General features: G+C 39.7%; 1 protein-coding gene across 2 annotated transcripts in view; it reads left to right on the top strand.

Moving 5' to 3' along the window:
• The window catches only part of ABCA1 (ATP binding cassette subfamily A member 1), a 155,649-nt gene that overhangs the window by 8,677 nt on the left and 120,740 nt on the right, over positions 1-26,232 (top strand). For both annotated transcript variants that reach the window (XM_089682623.1, XM_089682622.1), the window contains exon 2: positions 24,916-25,066. In XM_089682623.1, the coding sequence (XP_089538749.1) occupies positions 25,001-25,066 (66 nt within the window). In that variant the 5' untranslated portion in view covers positions 24,916-25,000. The remainder of the gene's footprint in view (positions 1-24,915; positions 25,067-26,232) is intronic.

A 26,232-nucleotide genomic window follows, 5' to 3' on the forward strand; every position in this document is an offset into this window, starting at 1 on the left:
AGGTGATGTTGAAGTTTAGTTTTTGACCAACAGGTTATGTCAATACTTGCATTAAGCAATTGTAGCTCAACTCATATATTAGTAGAAGTCTTGAAAACAAGACTGACATCAAGAAACAATCCAAGGGTTGAGTTTTCAGAAACACCTAAATATTTACAATTCTGTGTACCTAGTCATTACTATGTGGGGCATTCAAGTCAAACCGTGACTTTTCATTTTACAGGTACAAGAGTGGTGTTAGCGTGGTGGTACTACACGCAGTAGTAAGTGACAAGTGTGTCCTATTACTGATAGGCGGCACACAAGTTGTGAGCTAGTCCAGAGACCATTAATAAAAATTGTAAACAACGGTGTAAGAGCGCGCATGGAACAGTATGTGGTGATGAAGTTACTTGTGAACTTTGGTGTAAAGCCCGCGGATATCTACAGAAGACTTCAAGCGCAGTTTGGTGATGAGCCGCAGTAAGACATTTTAAAGGTGTAAACATTCCAAAGATGGGCATGAGTCTGCCAGTGCCGATTTGGTTCCTAGCTTACAGAAGTGATTCCTGTGAACATTCAGTGCGTGGAAAGCCTGATCCTGGATATTTGATGCATATCCTGTCTTGAAATTGCACAAGAGATGAATCTTTCCATGGGAACGATGAACACAGTCATTGACGAAGTGAATCAGGCTATCCCAGGATGGTTCAGGCATACTCTCAAATCTTTCTATGCCGAAGCTTTCCAGGCATTAGTCAAATGCTGGAATAAGTGTATAAATGTAGCAGGAGAGTATAAAATAAATGCAGTTTCCACTACTTAAAATTTGTTTTCTTTATTATATAAACCTGGTCCTGGTTTGACTTGAACGCCTCTTGTATAAATGTATAATGGACAGTAAAGGTTGACTCTTTCAAAAATAAATCTAGTTTTCTGTGAGGGTTGGTAAATTGTATAGCTTCTTATATCTCTAGGACAAGTTTTCCTCAGATGGGGTTCCTCCAGGGTTCCTGGGTTCCTTGAACAATGAGCAATTTTTGCCTTTCAGATAAGTTTCCACTGACACCATTGATATTTTTGCTATCTGTAAGGTGGCAATTCTTCCCAATGACCACAAGTGTAAGGAGCAGTCGTACTACTGACCATCACACTAATGTATCCTGATGTGTAGATATAGTTATTATTAGCTGGGGTTCCCTGGGAAAAGTTTGAGAAATGCTGCTCTAGGGCAGGGGTCTCCAAACTTCCCAAGAAAAGGGCCAGTTTACTGTCCTTCAGACTTTAGGGGGGCCGGATTGTGGCCATCGGGGGTAGAAAAAGTCTCAGGCCCAACACTAGTGAGAGTAAACAAGGTCTCAGGTGTGGTGTTCAGTTGCATAGTGCCCGTGGTCAGTAGGAGGAGGCGTAGTGCCCCATCATTGCTATCACTGGAAGGAATTTTGGCCCATCTTTGAGGTTAGTGGATGGAATAGTGCCCTATCATTGATATTAGAGGGAAGAATAGTGTCTCATTGCTGGTGTCAGTTGGGGAAATTGTGACCCACTTTTGGTGTCAGTGTAAGGAATAGTGCCCCAAGGGCCTAATAAAGGCTAGCAAAGGGCCTCACCTGGCCCTCAGGCCACAGTTTGGAGACCACTGTTCTAGGGCAACCTGGTTCAGAGTTACTCTAAAATAGACTTGCCATAATAAGAAATAATTTAGACAATAATTGCTACATAATAACAGCATAATTGTGATCTTGTGGCTGAATTGCAATGAAGTTTCTCTAGTAGAGTTTGGATAGTTAAAAAAGATGATTCATCATTTTCCATTCAAAACTGAAATAATTGTTTAAGCGCTAGTATTTAAAATGGCATGCTGATTGCCCATTAAATACATATCAGGGCTCTAAGTACTGGAAGTCAAGTGCATATTCACTTTATTTCAAGTGTAAGGTCTTCAGTATTTGTTTCAGATTCATAGCTTTTGGAATAGCATCTGAATACTCACGTACAACAAAACTAGTAAACTATTGATTGACTGAAACAGATGTCAACTCTTTAGGAAATACAGATGAAAATAATTCTGAAACTTATATTTTCTTAGATTGTAGTTTTGTGTGTATCAGGTGACTTTAGTTTTCACATAGTAATGATGCCTGTCATTGTAATTTTAGGGGGTACGTGTAAGTAAGTGACTGGAATTCCCTCCAGGTAAAATTCTGCTTTGGAAGAAATTCCAGAAACGCAATACTGCAGTACTGGCTGTGGATAATAGGTGGCGATACAGAGTCAAGTCCTTATTGATATCTGTGGAGTGTTGCGAGTTAACGAGTTATTAAGTCAGTATTAAGTTAGTAATAACAGCTATAAAAACAATATGTGCAATCTAGATGTATATAAAATAATGTGTGGGTTTTGGCTTAGATATTCCATAAAAAGGCTTTTTTACTTTTAATTACAATTATGCAACATAATTACAACTGTGTTTCAAATATGAATCACATATCTTGACTTTGGCAGGTGTGTTCTACAAGTCATATAATGTCTATTAAATGTACAATGCATGCTTTTTTATTTAGTGAGTCTTCAAGTTAAGCAAGTATACAAAGTAGATACTGTATACTGCATTCTCAGGCTAGGAATCATTAAACATTCTGATATTGGGCAGAGTGGAAATTACAATAATGTTTCAGCTCATTTTGGTTTTACTCTGTAACCTTGCTATAGGTAAGGCTTACCCGATCCGACAGACGAAAGGGGAATTGGATCTCCATCCATCCCTTTTTGGGATGGATGGACATGTCCGTTTACAGCCTCCGCTCCATAGAAGAGAATGGAGGTTCCGATCGGGTCCACCTAAAAAACGGGAATCAGAACGTCCGTGTGAAAGAGCCCTGACTCAGCTGGCAGCATCAGATCTCTGTTGAAAGACCACAGAGAGCATTGATCCGTCTTTACAGTCTGCTGGCAGGGGATATGCTTTTCTACTCAAGCTGGGACTATCTTTAAAAACTGTAAGACATTGCCCATCTTTTCTGTTCTGAGCTATGACTAAGCACTAGTGGAGCGTAAAACACGTTAGTAAGAGTCCTGTATCCCTGTCATATTTGGGGAATATGCTATAAGAAGAAGTAAAGGTGATTTTACCGGATGTGTGGCCATCAGCTGTTTGTTTGTATATTGCCCATCTTTTGTTTTGATGCACTTGGAAAGTATTTCACTCATTTAAACTGAACATTTAGGCCCCATGTACACGGGACATTTCTGAACGATGGAAACTGACTGCTGGAAAACATAGATAAAAAAAAGTCTGTTTAGCCGCGTTTGCATAACGTATTTATGCGCATTTATGTGCATTTGCGTTTATCTGCGTTTTTTAAAGGTAAGCACAGGAGAACCTCCCAAATGCCCAGAATGCACTGAAAAGTGGTAAATTATTAACTATTTCATACTGTTTCAGAGAAATACACAGAGTAGAAGCAGAGACAGCAGTATGTGTTGAGAGTAGCTTAGGTGTGAGTTGCTCATTAACAATTCTTTTGTTTCCAAGGGTGGGAAAGGTGTCTGGTGGAGAGAGGCATTAAGGTCACTTGGCAGGGGGTCTTCATGAGGTATATGAGGTGTGAATGGTCATTAACATATCTTTTGTTTCCAAGGGTGGGAGAGGCCTGAGGTGTGAATTGGTCATTCCAATGTGTAACAAGCTTGGTAGGAACATCCTGTGTTCAGTGAGTTGTCCATCTGAGTACCCGGAAAACATTTTGCATGCATTTTTCATGATGAAAAAAGGCTCTGGACAGCATCAGGAACTGGAAGAGTTAAAAAAAAAGTCAAAGTCAAACGCTTATAAACGCGTTTACAAGCGTTTTGAGTTTGAAACGCTAATAAAATAGACTGCTGAACGCAAGTTTTCTGCAATGAAAAAAATGACTGTAAACTCAAATGCCTGTAAACGACTGTAAATGAAGATGTGTACATGGACACATAGGAAAACATTAGGGAGAGTTCAGGGACTGCTGAAAAAAATGCAGAAAAGCTCCTAAACGTGAGTTTATCAGATGCAGTGTACATGAGCCCTTAGTTAGACTTTAATGATATTTCAATCCAGCCCAGTATCTATTCCCCTTAATTAGCTTACAGTGTCTTTATTGGGAATTCATTATGGAGGATATAGGAAAAGGCTAAGTGTTCTGTCTGGGTTCTTTTTTTGGGCACAGTGATGTCACACAGGCCTGGCATGCCAGGAGGAATGCAATGCTTGCCAAGAAGCCAGTGCATCATGTTTACAAGCCGACAATTAAACAGCATTTAAATATACTTTACAGTCTCAGGTTTCTTGGCATATGAAAGCACTAATGTCCCTGATGAAGTCCCTGAAATCAACCTCAGGCCTTAGATCATTTGGCTTTTAAGATATATTGACTGAGCTAAAATAGATTTGTGAAGTTCGGTCAGAGGATCAAGATTATTGGAAATGTTGCAACCATTCAGGCCAGTGCCCTCTGGGGACCTGCTATCTATCTCCTCCCTAATGGCGTTTCTGTGAAAACCCCATCTCAGGTTTTATATACTACATTGAATAAAAATCAGAAACGTTTCCTTGCCAGCATTCTCAAGGCTTGGAAAAATACTGTCATTTGTTTAAAGAACGTATCCAGTTTATATTAGGAATACAGCGCATTCAAATAACACATCTGTACTCAATATATGTAGTATTTTTTAATTTGTTAGCTAATGTGATATATTAACTGTTTCCACACCGCTCTATAGCAGATATACTGTTACAGGGCGGCAGGGATGCGCAAAATCACGTATATATGTGTAGGGGTCGCATGAGACGCGCACGCGTTCTACCCACGCCGCTATTCGCGACCTCAGCTTTCAATCACCGGGTCCTGGCCTGTGATTACTCGCTGGCACCGTTGATCGCAGAGGATTACCAATGAAGGGAGAGAACTGTATGTAAACAATACAGTTCTCTCCCCTGTCAGCTCCTCCACACTGCTTTGTATGGCTTTGCATAGGAGAGCCATAGAAAGCAGTGTGCTTACAGCTGAAAGCACTAACACAGCCCACAGTAAAACAGCACACAGTTAACCCTTTGATCGCCCCACATGTTAACCCCTTCCTGCCCAGCGCCATTAGTACAGTGTCAGTGCTTTTTATTAGCCCCTTTGATTGCCCCAAATGTTAACCCCTTCCTGCCCAGTGCAATTAGTAGAGTGTCAGGGCTTTTTATTAGCCCCTTTGATTGCCCCACACGTTAACCCCTTCCTGCCCAGCGCCATTAGTACAGTGTCAGTGCTTTTTATTAGCCCCTTTGATTGCCCCACACGTTAACCCCTTCCTGCCCAGTGCAATTAGTAGAGTGTCAGTGCTTTTTATTTGCCCCTTTGATCGCCCAACATGTTAACCTCTTCCTGCCCAGTGCCACTAGTACAGTGTCAGTGCTTTTTATTAGCACTGATCACTGTATTGGTGTCACTGGGGATGTCAATGACACCAAGTCGGTTCCCCACAGTGTCAGAATGCCCCCTGCAGACCCGCAGTCCCGCTATAAGTCACTGATCGCCGTCATTACTAGTAAAAAAAAAGTTCACACTACATGTTTCAGTAGCTTTTTTCTGCATCCAAAACGCACAGAAAGTAGGTTATATGGTTGTCGATGTCATAGTTCACATCAGTACTTGCAGTTCCAGTGCGTTTCGGATGCAGAAAAAAAGTAGAACATGCTGCATTTTTTCTGTACAGAACTGTACTGGAACACAGTAAAACGCACTGGAACGCACATGTCACTATTTAAATTGAAGAATAAGAGAGGGGGAAAAAATTAACTGGAATGCATAAAAACGCACTGGAACGCATCAAAAACACTGGAACGCGTCAAAAATATGCATGCAGAAACACATCCAGAACGCATCTGGACTGCGTTTCTATAGTGTGAACCAGCCCATAAGCCAAGATTTCAAAGTTGAATGTGGTTGTATGTAAAAGCCAATGGAAGTTCAAAATTAGAGTTCAAAATATTCTCCAGTATAATAAAAGGCTTGAGGCTTCATTCACACTAGCGGGCTTTTTTAAGCTCAAAAACCGCATTTAAAAACCGCTAGTAATAGTGTTTAGAAGCTTTAAGAGTGGTAGCATTTTATTTGATTTTTACTGCACATGAAGAAAAAAAAAGCTAGAAAAAAAGCTGCTAGGAATGTTTTGGAAGCGTTTAGCGTTTTTTTTTTCTGCCAGAAAAAGCCTCCCAAAAACTCTCTAAAAACAATATTTTTTCTGCTGCTAAACGTTGAAGCATGAAAAACTCTACTAGCCTAAAATAGTGTGCATGGATACATAGGTTAACATTATTTAGCTTCTAGGAGCTTCAAAATCGATAGTGTGCATGGAGTCATCATATTTAGCAAGCTTGTTGTTGGAAATTCATACTATTTGTTTTTTTTTGTTTTTTTTTTTAGAAAAGTTGGAAACCAGTAGGGGCCAGCAATCATATATTTAGCACAAATTTTATTGAAACATGGTTTCTGTTTGGCTGATATGATATGGGTTTGTAGAGATACTAATCACTGTAGGCGAAGAATAACTAAGTGGTTGAAATCTTACACATGTCAGAAAGGCACTTTCTGTAGGTGGACAGTGTTTAAATGGCACTACCAAGCAGTAACCTTTGACCTGACAATAACCTAAGTCCTAGTTCAAGTTGTAAATCTTCTCCAAGTGCTAAAGTTCACTTATGTACCCCCAGGTGGAATTTTCAATAAATGTAAAAGGAGATCTGCCAGCAACTTCTATCAGTCTGGGCTACTTGTAACATGGGCTCCTCAGCCGTTTGGAATCCATCCTACACTTTAATAAACCACTTGCCCTCCAGAGGATTTACCCCCCTTTCCGACCAGGCCATTTTTGCGATATGGCGCTGTGTTACTTTAAGTGACAATTGCGCGGTCATGCAATGCTGCACCCAAATGAAATTTATGTCCTTTTTTCCCCACAAATAGAGCTTTCTTTCAGTGGTGTCTGATTGCCTGTGCGTTTTTTATTTTTTTGTGCTATAACCATAAAAAGACTGACACTTTTGGAAAACCCCCCAATAATTTTGACTTTTTGCTATTAAACATATTCAATAAGAAAATTTAAAAAATCAAATTTCTTCAAAAATTTAGGCCAAAATGTATTCTGCTACATGTCATTGCTAAAAAAAAATCCTAATACGTGTAAATTAATTGGTTTACGTGAAAATTATAGTGTCTACAAATGATGGTATATATACTGAAATTTACATTTTTTTATACTAGTAATGGCGGCGATCAGCGACTTATAGTGGGACTGCGGCGGGCATTCTGACAGTGGGGGGGGGGGGGGGACTAACTGCCACTGACATCCGAATGACACTAATACAGTGATTAGTACTAACAAAAAGCACTGACACTGTACTAATGGCACTGGGCAGGAAGGGGCTAACATATGGGGCAATCAAAGGGTTAACTGTGTGCTGTGCTGTATTTTACCTTGGAGATATGCTGTTTTGTATTTCTCTGCTGTGCAGAGAAATACAAAGCAGCATGTCCTTGCTGGCAGGAGAGAGACCTGTGTTGTTTGTTGCCCTGTCAGCTTTACAGGGCAATTGGCTAGTGCCAGAAGGGAATCTCTGGCCGGGACCCAGTGATTTGCATCTCCAGGTAGGGAGCGTGCGTGCATGCCGCTCTATCCGCACTGCCACTGGCGGCTAGAAATGTCAATTGCCGGGTCCTGGCCAGAGATTCCCTGCCGGCACCCGGTGATTGACATGTCTAGCCGCCAGTGCCAGTGCGGGTAGGGTGGCATGTACCTGGAAATGCAAATCACGTATATATAGAGGATTTTGTGCAGCCCTGCTGCCCTGTAGCAGTATTTCTGCTATAGTGCAGCGGGCAACTGGTTAATGGGATTCCCATAATGGCCCCAAAAGCAGGACAGATAAAAGGTACAGAAGAGTAATGCTAAAACAGTCCTTGACAATTAAACAGCTTTATTCTTAAGGTCAGAGTCAAGTGCTAGAAATAGCATGGTAGGCCAAGGTCAAAGGAACACATGTGAAACCGTGATCAAAGAAAGGTGAAAATGTTGCAAACACACCGGTCGTGCTAATTTTTTTTTCAGCTTCAGAACAGGGTAGTCAGCCAAACAATAATGTTGGTTGGATAGAGATTTCAAGTACAAGTGCTATTTCCAAAATAAGGGCAACATCATCCTAAGGTTTTTAAATTAGGCTACTAAAAGATGAACTTTACACAGAAAAGTGGAGATATAATTCTGTGGTCTATATGGGCCGTCAGATGTTTTTTTTATACTGTGTCACTGGTCATTCCATATACCATATGTTTGCTTAGTACCCATATGGAAGAAAAATATATTTGAAATATATTTTAAAAATACTCTTCCCAAACATATTGACATATATTTGAAATACTACAATTTTGACCATATTCAATATATTTAAAAAAAAAAAAAAAAATATATATATATATATATATATATACTGTATGTTGAAATGCGTTTTTTATATATTACAAAATATATGAAAAATATTTTTAAAAATTATATTTTTAAATATATTCTTCAGACTTTTTTCAACTTATAAAAAAGTAATTTTAACATATATTTTTACATATATATGTAAATGCATTCCAAAAAAAATGTAGAGTTGTATTTTTAAAGACATACAGTATATTTGAAAATTTATTTTTAAAAATATGTTTTATATAATTTGTTATAAAAACGCATTTCAACATACAGTGTGTATATATATATATATATATTGAAATATATTTTAAAATATATTGAATATGGCCAAAATTGTAGTATTTCAAATTTATGTCAATATATTTGGGAAGGATATTTTAAAAATATATTTCAAATATATTTTTCTTCCATGTGGGTACTTAGTCTGAAGATGCTGTTGTGATTGGAGGGCACATGTTAAAGATCACTTTCATGTTTGCTGTTTGCTGAAAATGAACAGTGTGTAAGTGCACACTGCTATTGATCAGCAAGATTACTTACTGGACAGCAATATGCAGTCTCAAAATAGAACAGAAAGATTGTCTCACATGGAAGATTATAGTCTGGCATTGATTTTTTGTGTATGCTCAGAGACAAGATATGTTGATAAAATGGGTTCCAAAACTGCAATATCAGCAATTTCTAAGAATAATAATAATATTATCATAATTTCATATCCTAGTAATCTTGCACAAAAAAGCTGATAAGCCCTGTAAAGATTTCTGCTTTAATGCCCCCTAAGCTGCAGTGTGGTCTTTAACAGTATATAACATTTTTATTCTCATCAAATAGTTTTAGGGCACATGCCCACTGCAGCTCAAAGAAGCTTTTTTGAGCTTTCATTTTTCTCTGCCTGGAAACTTCTCTCCAGGTTAGCCAATGTGTCCATGCACACTATAGGGATTTTCAGGATTTTACAGGTATATGAGTTTATGGGTAAGAAAAAAGAGCTATCGAGCAGAAAAGATGCATAAGCACAAAAAAAGTGCATAAGCACGAAAAAATACGCAAATAATCAGAAAAGCTTTTTTATGAGCATTCAGCTTCCTTTTTTTCATACACAGTGGTTAACAAAATACCATCTATTCATTGGCCCTGGGAGGTACATGAAGAGGCCCTGCCTCCTATTGTTCTTCTACTTGAGCCCTTACAGTCAAGGTCTGGGGTGGAAAAGGATGGAAAAGTAGCCCTTAAAGTAATCTGAAAATGTGGATAATTGGTATTCCAACTTTAAGCGATGAGATTAAAATGATATACCGATTTTTGTTACTGATGGAATTTGCTCTTCACAAGGTCTTTAGGATCGTTGCAAGGACTGTAGTGATCCAGAAAACTGGAAAATGTCCCAAAAGCGCCTCTAGGTCCTGATTGTTCCCCAATCTAAAGCTACAGAAAAATTGTCTTTAAATGAAGAACATACAGAGGGATATGTACTAAAACTGGTACATATGGAACCTGGTTCAGCCTTTCATAGTAACCAATCAGCGTCCAGGTTTTATTGTCAAAGCTTAAAGTGTTACTAAACCCACAACAGTAAAATCAGTCTGTATATGTAGTAAAGCATGCTTGTTATACTCACTGTGGAACCTACGGGGTTAATCCTCCACATTGTGTAAAAAGGCCATTTGATCCTTTCTTCTCTCCCTCTCCTCTTGTGATGCAGCCTTTCGTAGTAACCAATCAGCTTCCAGGTTTTATTGTCAAAGCTTAAAGTGTTACTAAACCCATAACAGTAAAATCAGTCTGTATCTATGCAGTAAAGCATGATTGTTATACTCACTATGGAACCTAAGGGGTTAATCTTCCACATTGTGTAAAAAGGCCATTTGATCCTTTCTTCTCTGCCCCTCCTCTTGTTCAAATGTCCATGTCTTATCTCCTGATAAGTCAGACTGAACCTTAGCCATTCTGCACATGCTCAGTTTGGTGCGTATTGCTAGAAAAAATTTTTTTTCTTGGGAGAGTGCATGTGATCTGCACAGGGCCAACCAGCACTGTCCAAACAGAGGTCAGGGGTTTTGCATTCTCCTAGAGCAGAATGAAAACTGCTCCTACAAGCTTTAACTAGTGCCCAGCTGGACACTGACAGAAGTCACAAGACTGCTCTAACTGCTGATGAGAAAAGGTATTTAGCAGTTTATATTTACTAGAATAATTGCATTTCCCTGTTGTGTGTACTGTGGGGGACCAGATATAGTGGATGCAGGGTCCTGAGTTTAGTAACTCTTTAATTGAACAAGCTGAAGTTGAAAGCTGATTGGTTACTATGGACAACTGCACCATTTTTGTACACCAGTTTTAGTAAATCTCCCCCACAGTACTGCTTCTGTCCTCGCTATGAGTTGGCATTCCACACAGATCACAAGAGCGCAAGAATACCCCCATACAGAGTATTTCAGTCTATTTGCTGGTTTTTTTTGTCATAGCTGAGATTTACCTAGAAAGGCTTTTGTAATTCTTATAAACGTTTTATGATTTGTTAATCAAAATTGGAATTACCCTTTAAAAGGCCAACTTCTTTTTTTTTTTTTAGCCTCATTGGTTATATTTTCCGAAAACACTCCTAACCTCACTCTTGCACAAGTACATAATAAATGTGATACAATCTCACAGCTAGCTTCCTTATTTATTTGTGTATTCTTCATGATGATGAAGATGAATGTGTCACTATTTGAAATTTTGTTTACATCATGTCTCATGAACACCCAACATGCATGATGCAGATTCAAACTGCTAACACATACACAAATCTAATATGTTGGTTTTGTATGGAGTTATCCTTTAATGGCACTCAAAATGATATTTTAAGTGTATGTAAAGTTAGAAATTTTGGCCCTGGTTCACACTGATGCGAATTGTCATGCGATTTGACCGTAATAACATGACAAATTGCATCCAATGATCGGCAATTGAACCAATTTGAAAAGTAGTCCCAGCACTAGTTTTGCTGATTTTGGGTGCGACTTGCAAAGACATCTGTGTATGAAGTCACACTGATGTCTATCAAATCGCACATCAAGTCAATGCCCTGCCATCCAACTTTAAAATCAAGTGAATTCGCATGATTTCAATGTTGGATACAATGTGAGCCGGGGCCTATTGTTAGAGCAGTGAAGGATTAAACCCCATTAACATGTTACTAAACCCAGGACCCTGCATTCACTATATCTGATCTCCCACAGTACACACGACATGGAAATGCATTTTTTTTAGTAAATATAAACTGCTAAATATCTTTTCTCATCAACAGTTAGAGCAGTCTTGTGACTTCAGCAGAGCACTGGTTAAAGCTTGTAGGAGGGGTTTTCTTTCTGCTCTAGGAGGATGGAAATCCCCTGACCTCTGTCTGGAGAGTGCTGATTGGCCCTAATCACATGCACTCTCCCAAGAAAAAAAAACCTCTCTAGCAATATTATTATTATTACACAGGATTTATATAGCGCCAACAGTTTGCTCAGCATTTTACAATATAACGGGAGACAATACAGCAACAATACAGTTCAATACAAGAGGGTTAGGAAGGCCCTGCTCCTTGGAGCTTACAATCTAGGAGGGAGGGGCTGGTGGTACAAAAGGTAATAACTGTGGGGGATGGACTGGTAGGAGCAATAGAAGATTCCATTATTAGCTGAGGGCAGGATAGGTTTCCCTGAAGAGATAGGTTTTCAGAGTGCACCTAAAAGTGGGCAGAGTAGGCAATAGTCTGATAGATTGGGGTAGAGAGTTCCAGAGGATGGGGGAGGCTCTAGAGAAGTCCTGGAGATGAGCATGGGAGGAGGAGACAAGGGAGCTAGAGAGCAGGAGATCATGCGAGGAGCGGAGAGTACGGTTTGGGTGATATTTGGAGACAAGATTGGTGATGTAATACACACCAAATTGAGCATGTGCAGAAGGGCTACAGGTTCAGTCTGTATAAGGTGGTCATTTCAACAAGATGAGGGGCAGAGAAGAATGGATCAAATAGCCTTTTTACACAATGCAGAGGATTAACCCCTTAGGTTCCATAGTGAGTATAACAAGCATGCTTTACTGCATATACAGACTGATTTTACTGTTGTGGGTTTAGTAACACTTTAACTTCTTCTTTTTTTGTTTTTGCTGCCACTGTGGAGATTTCCCTTTACTTCTACCAACGCAATAAACAGAATTTCCACCTTGGAGAGCTGTCACAAGAACAGGTGTTTTTTTTGGAGGATTTTCCTTCAAATCTTGCTGTGGTGACAACTCAAACATTTTGGGTTTCCCCTTCACTTTCTGTCTCTGTGACAGTGGTCACCAAAGCACACAGTGAGGGGAAATCTCCCCAGCGGTGACAAAGAAAGCATTCAAAATCTAACAAGGGTCTAACCATCCCATTTTCTCCATATTGCACAGATAGCGTTTTACCTTACATACCCTTTACGTTTATGGTGTCATTCTTTGCAGGGTGGCAAGTGTACATTAGGCATGAAGTATGTTTGGAAGTATTTTTAAAAGTTAACTCTTCACATTCCATGTCCTTAAACCGCGTATCTTCTACGTACGTATAACTCACTAGCTCAGCTGGTCTCAAAGGGTGGGTATGAAAGGTCACCTGGGGTGAACATTATAGGAAGACAGAGAATCTGAAGCTAATAACATAAGGCAGCACCGTACACAAGCGCATTTTGTTCATGTCAAACGTTCATAGTAAATATTAGATGTATCGTGTAGTAACGTCATTATATATTGACTTAATGTCTGGTAAAGAAAGAGATCTCATCAAATACATTTTACATTTGGCATATTATCCTACTCACAAACTTTTACACTTTCTTTTTTTCTTGATCATTTCCAGAATCAACTATTCGAATACAGCGGTGAACATAGAATTCTATATTTAAAAAAAATGTTAGGCCCTTTTCACACAGGCGTTCTGTTTTTTTCATCAGTTCAGTTACATTTTTTCTTGGAAAAAATGGATCAGTTCACATCAGTTTTTCATCAGTTCAGTTACTTTTTTTCCAAAAAAAAACCGGATCAGTTCGCATCAGTTTTTCATCAGTTTACATCCTTTTTTTTGTCTTTTAAATCCATTTTTTGCCTATTTTTGTCCATTTACTTCTGTTTTTCATCCACTTACATCCGTTTTTGTCAGTTTTTCGTCTGTTCCGGTTTTTTAACGGAAGAAAAATAGGGGTTTCTTCCATTAAAAAAAGGATGTCAACGGATGCGGACATTAACAGATGTAAGCAGATGATCATCCATTTACATCCGCTAGTCCATAGAAATACATGGGTGTCCGTTTTTCATCCATAGAAAGATGAAAAATGGACATGCAGAACACCTGTGTGAAAGAGGCCTTAGCAGTTTTCACTGCAATAAAAATGGAACCAGCGACATGGTGTTGGCATCTGAGGATCTGAGGCGACGCAGAGGCATATATACCCAGCATACCTCTACCATTATACAGACAAACATACATTTGGCAAGTGGCTACCTACCACTCAAGAGAGCCTTATTTATTCTACCCAGAAGAAGTACTACTAAGTTGTCTGGTCAATAGTGGGGGGCTGTTTTAATGTCCTGAGCTCTCCGTTGAACATTTTAGTGGGACCTTTATATGTAACCCTGGCCTCTTAGACTATATCAAGGTGTATGTTACCAGGGGAATAGTCAATGGCCTTACTATGTTCACCTAATGGGGAGGCATACGGTCTACTCCTTTGGTCCTTTTGGGATCCCCTCATGGATTGGCCTCTTACGGTGTCATCGGGTGTTCCCCTCTATGTGCAGATACATTTTCTCATAGCTCCTGAAGAAGCGATATAATCGTGAAACATGTTGAGCCATCATGATTACTATATTAAGAGTACCCCTTCCATTTATTGCCGAGACGTGCCATGTCTATGAGGTTGTGGGGTCTACCAACAGTATGTGAATCTGCATATGTTAAAGGATTAGGTTATATTCTGTAATGATTTTATATGTGTACATGTTTTATAAAGTGTTGAATTTTATCAATTTTTGTTTTAGTGCCTATAAAGTCCATGATTTGTTTCCAATTTGCATTTAAAAATGGAATCAGAACAGTAGAGCAGTTTCAACCAGCATGCAGTTCACTTCAGGGTATTATTTTTTGCAGTACAGGTTTGAAAGTGTAAGCTTACATCTGATTGGGTGCTGTAAACACTGATTTAGGCCTATTTACCCCCACCTAGGTGTAACTATACAGAGCAGAAGAGTTTCTGTATTGATATATGTTTAGGGCAGGGGCGGACTGACAACTCATAGGGCCCCGGGCAATAGGGGATCATGTGGCCCCTGTGTCCTTGCTCAAACTCAAAAAAGCCTATGAAAAAGGTACCAGGGGCATCTAATGGGGCCCCCTACTGACCCTGGGCCCTTGGGCAGTGCCAGAGTTTCCAAATGGTCAGTCCGCCCCTGGTATAGGGGTTGATTTACTAAAACTGGAGAGCGCAAAATTTGGTGCAGCTGTGCATGGTAGCCAATCAGCTTCTAACTTCAGTTTGTTCACTTATTAGGCTGGCCATACACTATACAATCTTCCTGAGAATTTTGCTTTAGATTTACCAAAAACCATATAATAGGAGGCCAAACCTAAACAACACTTTCAATTCTATCCAATTAGGCAGGCCCTTGCACTACATAGTTGAAGGTAAATCTAAAGGAAACTGGGCAGAAATTGGACAGAAAAATGTAAGAAAATTGTATAATGTATGGCCAGCCTTAGGCTTTTAAAAAAAAACAAACAAACCTGAAGCTGATTGATTTCTATGCGGAGCTGCACCAGATTGTGCACTCTCTAGTCTTAGTTTACCTTCTACTATGTAGCGCAAGGGCCTGCCTAATTGGATACAATTGAACGTGTTGTTTAGGTTTTACCTCGTATTATATGGTTTTTGGTAAATCTAAAGCAAAATTTTCAATAAAATTGTATAATGTTTGGCCAGCCTTAGTATATCAACCCCATAGTGTTTTCTATATTGATTGGGTGGGCAATAACACATGCATGTTTTGTCACAACTTAGGGTGGATTTTGGAGTTTGTGTTTATGTGACATCTCCTTCAATATGTGCCAGAAAGACCTGGAGAACTGGAAAAGCGGCACTTTTGGCTTCGGTGGCATAATATTCAGATTTACAACTTTTGCAATATTTTTCAGTTTTTGCAATATTTTTTGGGAACTTGTTGAAGGATCACTTGGGTCGCGGAATTGCAAAGTCAGATTTACCATAAAAGTTGACAGACTGTACCTACAAAAGCAGGGCTAGGGCGACAGCACAGAAACACAATGTATTCACTAAGGCTGGCCATACACTATACAATTTTCTGTCCCAATTTCTGCCCAATTTCCTTTAGATTTACCTTCAACTATGTAGTGCAAGAGCATGCCTAATTGGATACAATTGAAAGTGTTGTTAGTTTTGACTTCCTAGTATATGTTTTTTTGTAACTCTAAACCAAAAATCTCAGGAAAATTGTATAATGTATGGCCAGCTGTTATATTTTCCCATCTAAATTGCAATCATCACATGTTGTTAAATCCTAAGCCTGACCATACACTATACAATTTTAATACATTTTTCTGTCCAATTTCTGCCCAATTTCCTTTAGATTTACCTTTAACTATGTAGTGCAAGAGCCTGCCTAATTGGATACAGTTGAAAGTGTTGTTTAGGTTTGACCTCATATTGTATGGTTTTTGGTAAATCTAAAGCAAAATTCTCAAGAAAATTGTATAGTGTATGGCCAGCCTAAGTTGGTGGAGACTGCATCTCCTATAGTCAACGACCGTCATTTTTTCGTACATACAATTGACTGTTGGATTGTACAGTTAAATAGAAGCTCTGTGCATGAAGCGTATGGCACAATATGGCAACAGAGAATAGTTATTTTTTTTAGCGATAAATAGGCAATGTGAGCGTGGACTATGGACTATGCCCTTGGCAGGCCACATAACTACTATGAAGCAGAGAGGCACAGGGGACCCAGAGCTGTCTGGCTACACAATGATTTATGCAGGTAGCAGTAGCAATTGATAAATACATTTGGATGGATTGGCTGCATATATAGAGCTTGGAAAACGTTATACAATTGCTTTGAAAACATTAAGTGTTCTGTATCACTGGAGGAATTGCCTTCCAGGTGGAGATTAGAACAACCAGGGTCCATTAATAGATTTTCTGTCTTTATAGTTACAGCTCTGTCCAAAGGTATGATCATTTAAATGTGCTTATCATGGCCTAAACTGTAAAGGGTCGCCCTTTAGAAACCTAATGACGTGTTAAGTAGATAATGTATTGTTTTGTTAGGGACTAATATGTGCAAAGCTTATTAGTGACTAATTTGTTTAATATGGCCATGTCTGTTTATCATACTTTTATAAGATAAATTCCACAGGAGCTACTGTATGAACTAGTAATGGACAAAATATATGTCATCACCTTCCTCTTGTGAACACCATCCCTTCATTAAAAAGCTAGTGATTATTTCAGGAAATGCTGGATGATCAGGTTTGATTGAAACACAAATAGACTGAATACTCTACCAAATGTGTGGGCTTTGCCACTGTTGACAATTATTATTATACAGGACTTGTATAGCACCGACAGTTTGCTCAGCGCTTTACATTAGGAGGGAGACGGTACAGTAACAATACAGTTCAATACAAGAGGGATTAGAGGGCCCTACTCCTTGGAGCTTACAATCTAGGAGGGAGGGGATAGTGGTACAAGAGGGGATGGAGTGGTAGGAAGAGTAGAGGATACCAATATTAGCTGAGGTTGGGGTAGGCTTCCCTGAAGAGATGGGTTTTCAGAGTGCACCTAAAAGTGAGCAGAGTAGGCGATAGCCTGATAGATTGGGGTAGGGAGTTCCAGAGGATGGGTGAAGCCCTTGAGAAATCCTGGAGACGAGCATGGGAGGAGGAGACAAGGGAGCTAGAGAGTAGCAGGTCTTGCGAGGAGCGGAGAGTGCGGTTTGGGTGGTATTTAGAGACAAGATTGGTGATGTAATTAGGGGCAGTGTTATGAACGGCTTTATACGTCAGTGTTAGTGTTTTGAATTTTATCTGCTGGGCAATTGGAAGCCAGTGGAGGGATTGGCAGAGAGGGGTGGTAGATACAGATCGGTTAGTAAGCTGAATGAGTCTGGCACTAGCGTTCATGATGGACTGGAGCGGGGATAGCCTGCGATGAGGTAGGCCAATGAGGAGGGAGTTACAGTAGTCAAGATGAGAGATAACAAGGGAGTGAATAAAAGGGGAAGATGACAATGATTTCTTGAGGAACGGATGACACATGATCTCCAATTCCTTTGCAATGTTTCTTACATGGCTACTTTCCTATGATCGCTGTGAACCGTAAACCATTGATGCCTGTTTTTCTGACGCCAAATAAAAAGCATGCTCTGACCTTCTGCCTTTCTGTTCTCTGGATATCTGCAGGGGAAAGGGGAGTGCTTAGAGAGCATTCTAGGAACAGATAGTGGAAAGATGTCATGAACTTGTACAAACATGACCGACTCTTTCCATATCATGCATTCATTTTTTGTTCAACAGAAATTCTAGCTTCATAATTACACAGTCAGTGTAGTGCATGAAAGCCCGTCAGGTATTTATTACTGTCTGTGCCACCACTGGGGAGATTTGCCCTCTCTCTTTGTTCTGATCACTGTCACAAGGACAAAAAGTGAAGTAAAATAAAAAATGTTGGGTTTTCACCAGAACAGGATTAGTGGGGAAATCTTCCAACGGGGACAATCACAACTGTCTAAAAAGAGATTTAGGTTCCATGCACACTGGGTGTTTTAATAACGCTGGTAATGTTAGCTGTGTAAAGTCACGATAAAAACATGCGGTTTTTAGTGTTTTCGTATTGGCGTTTAGCGGCGTTGTTCTGCTTTTATTTTTTTGCATTTGCGTTTTTTAGAGTTTTTTTTGACTGGTCAAAAAAAGTCCAAAAATGCTGGTTTGCAGCGATTTACAGCGTTTTGCCACATTTATCAGCGTTAAAACTCCTCTAGAAACCCAATAGTCCTGTTTTTTTTTCCAGCCAAAAAAACGTTGATTACAGTCTATGTGTGCATGGACACATAGAATAACATGCTGTGGGGTTTACTAGCTGTAGAAAAAAATGTCAAAAGCCAAAAACAGCAGCTGTAAAAACGTCCAGTGTGCATGAGGACTGAAAGTGTTAATAAACCCACAACAGTAAACTCAGTCTGTAAATGCAGTAAAGCATGCCTGTTATACTCACTGTGGAACTTAAGGGGTTAATCCTCTGCATTGTGTAAAAAAGGATCTCTGATCCTCACCTTCTTCTACTATCCCCAATCCATCTGCTGATAGAACAGAGCTCTGGGGGCAACTGCACATTCTCAGTTTGGTGTGTACAGCTAGAGAGTTTTTTCTTTTCTTGGGAGAGTGCATGTGATCAGCACAGGGCCAATGAGAGCTGTCCAGACAAAGGGTCAGGGGTCCTGCAGCCTCATAGGACAATGAGGGGAGAATAAAAACTCCTCCTACAGGCTTTAACCAGTGCTCTACTGGAAACTGATAGAAGTCACAAGACTTCTACATACTGCTGATGAGAAAAGGTATTTACAGTTTATATTTACTAAAATAATTGCATTTCCATGTAGTGTGTACTGTGGAAGACCAGATACAGTGAATGCAGGGTCCTGGGTTTAGTAACACTTTAAATTTGGAGTGGTTTTCTATTACTTTCTGTTAGAATGTGAGAGGATATCAATGGGACACACATTTCTATTATATGCCTAATTTGCTTGTTTGGAAAAGAAGCTGAAACAACATGAACCAATTTTTTTGATGAAGTTGTGGTGTGGTAATTTTCATCCTTCATTTATTCTAGCACAGCCATTAATGTATTTATATACAGACTATAGAAACACACAACAGTATGGTTTCTCAGTGTAGTGGGTTATGTTTACTTGGGTACCAGAAATAGATATTTACTTTGTTATGCTCCTGCCTGGACAGCTCCAGTTTTGTTATTTTATAGCAAATATATTACAAGGTGGGCAAAAAAGAAAGAAGTGGATGTTGAGTTCCCAGTGGCTGTAATGTACTGTCAGTGCTGACATAATCATGAGGTGTATAGTGAGCTTGCGTATACTGGTCTAGTGGGATTACAGACATATGGGACTTTTTGTGAGGTTATACTGGTTTAGTGTTTTAGGCACTAATGAGAATAAAATGGCAGTTTTTTGCAAATCAGTAAACACTTGCTTGTTTTCTTTGGAACCATCAACTAAATAAAATTATGACTATGTACAAAAAATGAATATATACAATAAAAATGCAACTATTAGAAAGTGCCTTTGGAGTATAAATGGCTTTAAGAGTGCCGGCATTATCAGGCTTATTTAATAAAGTAATAAAGAGTTTACAGTAATTGCTTTATGGAGTTATTACACAATATTTTATCCTGTTAAATTACGTTCACCTCCCTTACCACTGATTTTCATACCTTGTATAGAAAAGCCATTCTTTTAATGGCATGTTATCATTTTGTTAATGGCATCCCTTCTATCTCTTTACTTGTCTGAGTTCACAGAGGTCTGAGCAGGCCGGGTTATTATTTTTATTATACAGGATTTATATAGTGCCAACAGTTTATGCAGCGTTCTACAACGTAAGGGCAGAAAGTATGATTACAATACAATTTAATACAGGAGGAATCAGAGAGCCCTGCTCGTTAGAGCTTACAATCTAAGAGGGCAGGTCAAGAGATTCAAAAGGTAATAACTGTGGGAGATGAGCTGATGGAGAAAATAGAGGTCCATTTGTTAGGTGGGGGCAGGGTAGGCCTCTCTCAAGAGAAGGGTTTTCAGGGAGTGTCTACAAGTGGATAGAGTAGGAGATAGTTGGGGAGATTGGGGTAGAGAGGCTTAGGAGAAGTCCTGGAGGTGACCATGGGAGGTGACAAGGTTGCTAGAGAGCAGGAGGTCCTAGGAGGAATGAAGAGAACGGTTAGGCTGGTATTTGGAGACTAGGTTAGTGATGTAGCTGGGGGAGAGTTGTGGATAGCTTTATAAGTTGTAAGTATTTTGAATTTAATTCATTTGGTGAATGGCAGTGAACTGAGGGATGGCAGTGAGGAGTAGCAGACACTGAGCGGTTGGTTAGGTGATGAGTCTGGCAGCAGCATTCATGAGGGACTGAGGGGGATAGCCTATGTAAAGGTAAGCCAATAAGGAAAGAGATGCAGTAGTCGAGGTGAGAGATCACCAGGGAGTGGACTAGGATCTTTGTGGTGTCATTGGTTAGGAAGGGTTACTGTATGTCAAATAAATAACGTTAACACACCCCAAATTTCATGTAAATAATAGTTTTTGCATTGAATAGTAGAAAAGATACAACAAAGAATATATACAAAGGCTTTACAAAGTGGTATCCTAGTACAATTTGCCAGTACCCCTATATTGGTTAAACACCAATACTTTTGGATCTATTATAAAGTTGTGATAGATACCACTTTAATTTATATGAGCTTGAATGGTTGACTTTCTTTGGCCTGGCCATCAATGCAAGTTTTATGTATTGAGTTTCTAAGATGCTGCTAGGCTAACTAGGATCTTTTAATCCATTCCATTCAGTCAATCCAGGTGCTGTTTTTTTAGCTTCCTGCCAAATGTGCTTAAAACAGCTTCAATGGGAGCCTCAAAAAGCGCATCTGTGTAAGATATACAACTCACATTAGTATAAAAAAGTGCATGGTTACCCCTTCCAAATAGCTGTGGAATTTTTCTCCATTTTCTCAGAGCTGATGTAAAACTTAGGTTGTCAGGCTTTTTGGAGGACATTGAAGAGAACACAAATGTGTTAATTACTTGCAAAAATAGATATTCAAAAGCAGCCAGTGTTTGTCCAGTCCTAACATGTCTACCGGACTAGCTGTTACTCTCTATATGCCCCCTGTAAAATATTGAAGGTTGCTTTGGGCCAAGCTGCTTGAAAAAAGATATCTGCGGTCATTATAGCAAGCAGATGGTGGCCAAATACAAGACTTGGTTCACATGTGCCATAAATCTACATATTGTTCTTTTCGAGAGAGATGAATGAGCTAAAAAGAAATAAATAAATAGTTAAAGCAAATTCCAGACAGACCGTTAAATACACAGTTGATATACTTTATCTGCCAAAAGTATTGTAATTCTGTCCAACCAACCTTGAGGCCAAGGAACATCTACACAATCGATGTGAATGGGGGAATCTCTCCCGCTGAGCAATTGTGTTCTGATGTCAGGGAGACTTCCCATCCATCAGAATATGGCGGTGCTGATCATGTGAACATTTTACAACAGCTGGTTGTACAAAAGTCAGTTTGCAAAATTTGGCCTGTCCCTGGTAAACTGGCAGAATTTCAATCCATGTATGGCTGGCTTAAGATTGCATTGCTTGGCTGATTTTGCAGTCATAAGCATGTTCAAGTGATTGAAATTGGCCAACAATTACAAGATCTATAGACAGTATCAGTGGTAGACAGCACGGTGTCTCTCGATCCTGCCATACAGGATGTTGATACAAAGACTTTTTTGGGTATTTCTGCAAACTCTTTGTAAATTTTATTTATTTTTTTTCTTAACTTGTCCATAAAGAGATTACAAGGTGGCCCTATTATAAATATGGACAGGCAGTAAGAGTGCCAATTCAGAAATCAAGGCTATAAACTACCTTGGCATGCAGAAATGTAACTGCTAACACATAATTAGAAACAAATTAATTTCAATACGTTGTAATTAAAATAATTGCTAGTATGGGTTAAATAGCTTCATCAAACCTATATGCAGCTCAGCCAAAGCCAAGTACCAGGAATGGAGATGCAAGAGATGAACACATAAAGACCACAACAGTGGAATCCATACATGGAATAGAAGACTTTTGTGTGTTCACTTGTGTAACATTCACCGTGGCTTTCATGGTTGCAGCAGCAGCTTGAATGAGCTTGAATATATAATTAGATCTGTGGTCCCACCTTTCATAACTTAATCAAGTGAGTGTGTTTTACTTTTTAATTCATAAAGAGTACGTACAAAATGTCTCATGAAAGCACTCTAAAATGGAATTGTTATGGAAATTAAGGTATATAAGGGTTTCCTTGAGTGTTTAAGGATCAGAAAAAAATAGTACAGTCCAAAAGTTGCTTGGTGTATGCTTCCAGTGGGGTCAAAGTTTTATATCTATTTTTTCTAATTACAAATATAATGGCAATAAAACTATATAGTATGTTTAGAGGCAACCTTATGTGAAAACCACATCAAAATGATCAGTAGGTCCAGAGGTATATAAACAGCTGAAATTAAATGAAAATGTCATTTTTTTCCTGTAAAATTCACACTTGGTCAGGCCTCCTCCCACGTCTCTTGCTCGGTTTGAACTACCCATATTTGTGGTAGGTCTACTTTAACTTTTTACACTTTATTTAGACAGTTTCATTCAAACTGTTTAATATGTGATGGTTTTAAAATATGCCTACTCTAGGACTGAGCTTTGCAAAAGCAGTAATCACGATTTTTTCACAACATAACTTTTAGATGTGCCCAACAAATCCTGCCTCAATACCTACATTTGTGATTAAACAGTTGTCAGCCACTTGGACTGGTTCAAGACATTTCTCAATACTACATGGTAGTTACTCCCAAATTAGAATCAAGTGTCAGAATAATTTATTTGATATGAAAATGTGGTCTTTTTGTGGTCTTCCTGTATTCCCCAACATTTTGTGAATGGAGAATGTACAAGAGTGCCATGCTATCATATGATCATGCCTGCCCACATTAGGATCAATAGAGCAAGCACTTATCAAACTAGTCCTTAATAACAAACACATAGAGGTTGATTTACTACGGCTTGGTTCACACTTGTGGGCTGGTTGCGGGTGCAGGAATTGCATCTGTTCCTGCACCTGCAACCACCTGCAGCCGAATCACACTGTTCTTGCGAGACATGCGGGGATGCCATTCATTCTGAATGGCACCCCCATGCATCTCAGCCCCCAGAGCATTTGCGGGTGTGGGAACCACAGGGAAAACATATGGTCAAAAAGACCATGAGGTTTCCCTGCAGCTGTGCTTTTCCTGTGGGAATCGCAGCACAGCAGCCCAGTCAAGTGAATAGGCTGCATACCCAAGCAAAGCCGCACGGCCCACAATAGTGTGAACCAACCCTAAGGCTCCACGAACACTGGGCGTTTTAATAATGCTGGTAACGTTAGCTGTGTAAAGTTTTTAAGTGTTTTTGCATTAGTGTTTAGCTGTGTTTTTCGCGTTTGCTCTTTTTTTAACCAAAAACATTTTTTTTTGCTCAAAAAAAGTCCAAAAACGCCGGTTTGCCACATTTTACTGCGTTTTCCCATGTTTTCAGCATTTTTCAGCATCAGAGCGTTTTTACAGCTAAAAAACCTAACTGTGCATGGTAGCCAACAGCTTCTAACTTCAACTTATTCAGTTAAAACAGAGTTCCAGTCACATTGTAAAAAAATAAAAGTCAGCAGCTACAAAAACTGTAGCTGCTGACTTTTATAAAAACAGCCACTTACCTGTCCCTCGATCCCGTGGTGTCCTCCCTGCAGCCGGTTTCAATGGCCATCTGGTGTTCCAGGCACTGGCATCTTCATTGTTGGCACCCAACTGTGACAGCTTGTGGCTTCACAGCCATGTGCCCACTGTGCATGCGGAAGTAGCGTCGCACTTTGTGAATGGTACCTTAGATTGTATGCCCCTTGAGGGTTGGGGACTGATGTGAATGTACAATATATGTGTAAAGTGCTGCGTAAATTGACAGCACTATATAAGTACCTGAAATAAATAAATAAAATGGTCCCATAGTCTTCTTGGACCTGTCACTTGGGGGGAGGAAAACTTCCGCTTCCAATCGCCTAGGCGATCACAACAGAAGTGGGAGTGGGTACCTGTCGATTTCGGGTACCCGCTCCCCAAAGGTGCCAATCCTTAATAGGGAGCTAAGGACCAGTTTTTAAAGTGGAACTTCTTTTGGATGAAGCTCCGCTTTAAGCTTTGACAATACAACCTGGAAGCTGATTGTTTTCTATGTAGAGCTGCACCAGATTTTACCCTCTCCAGTTTTAGTAAATCAACCCTACAATGTGACACTTGCACCAAGTCACTGAGACTATCCAGAATGCAGTAGCGGTTGAGTAAAGAAGCCAGTTGTGTCTCTGTTGTTCACCTGTGAAAGACATTAATTGAAGTGAGAGATATCTTCATTGACTCGTCAATTGCTTCATGGTTCCTGGTCATTATCAGTCACTTGAATACATTGCCCACATTAGTAGCTATCATTGTTATGTACCTATCCTGCATAGTAAATAAGAGTGTACAACAGTTTTTTTTCCCTTCAACTCAGGAAGCTTATAGCCATTTCCCTTTCTGACTCTTTTTCAGTTAATGAGCAACCTAAAGTCTCTGGTACTGCAACAACTTCTGCCAGAGCCGCAGAGGTGAAGCAGTGTGCGTTCTCAGGGGGAAGATGACTTACTGTACGCAACTAGGACTCCTTCTCTGGAAAAACTTCACCTACCGACGGAGGCAGACAGTAAGTTTTTCTCTTCTTCTAAATGTCTTTCAACCGTCCTTTCATTTTTATTGAGTAGTAGTTATGTTACTTTGCTTGGTGATCTGTTGAAACAAGATTTATGCCTTTTAATGTTGTGACATAATATTCATCATTTATGTGCATTGTGTTAGCACACGTTGACAAGCGTGTTCACTGGCATTGCGTTTTGGAACAATCTTAGTTCCACTAATTTTACTGTCAGGCTCAGGGAAATGCATCCAAGTGCAGCATTCAGGGCTTTTTCAACATACATCTGTACTGGGAATGGATGGTATAGAAAACAGTGAGGGGAGGGAAGGAATTAAAACTGGAACAGACAAAATCTGGAGCAGCTGTGCGTAGCAACCAGTCAGCTTCTGTCTTCAGTTTTCTCAGTTAAGCGTTGAAGATGAAAGATAGAAGCTGATTGGTTGCCATGCACAGCTGCTCCAGATTTTGGCAGTTCCAGTTTTGATAAGTTCCCTTCAATGTATTTTGTTATTTGCTTCATTTTGCCTAAGTTGGAAAAACAGACAATGCATCTGGTGTAGACTCCTCATCACAGATTTCCTTAAAAGAGAAGTGTGGACCCCCCCCTCCATTTATACTTACCTAGGTGGATGCATCATTGATCCGATGCTGTATCTGTCCTCCGTCTGCTCTAAGTGTGAGAACTTTGCGAGCACATAACTGTTGGTTGCTGAGTTCTCACAGCCGTTCTGAGCAGAGAGTGGTGACTGTCAGTCAACGCTCTCTGCTCTGCCCCCCCAGTGCTCACTGGAGTGCTGGGCTGTGGAGGGGGAGAGAGCAGCTGGCTCAGGCTCTCAGCGGCTCACCAAGAGGCTGAGCCAGGTGGTGCTTCAGACTCTGCGGTGAATCCCGACTTTGATCTTTCCCTAGCCTGGACTATCTGAGTGACATCAGCCGATAGCGGGCTGCAGCCCGCTGTCTGCTGAAAATGGGTCACAGGACGGCAGAACAAACTGCACTCCTGTGATCTACAGGAGAAGTACAGCCAAAAGAGCTTTGGCTGTACTTCTCCTATAAAGTGATTTTAAAGCCTGAACATGTTTTACCTTAATGCATTCCCCAAAAATTTTTTTAGGTAAAAATATTTATATTTAGATAAAAATGTTTAGGTAAAAATATTGCCCCCTCACCCCTTA

This window comes from Staurois parvus, unplaced genomic scaffold, assembly GCF_062004578.1.
Source record: "Staurois parvus isolate SC_StPar_1 unplaced genomic scaffold, SC_StPar_1.0 ptg000292l, whole genome shotgun sequence".
In the NCBI taxonomy this organism is placed as follows: domain Eukaryota; kingdom Metazoa; phylum Chordata; class Amphibia; order Anura; family Ranidae; genus Staurois; species Staurois parvus.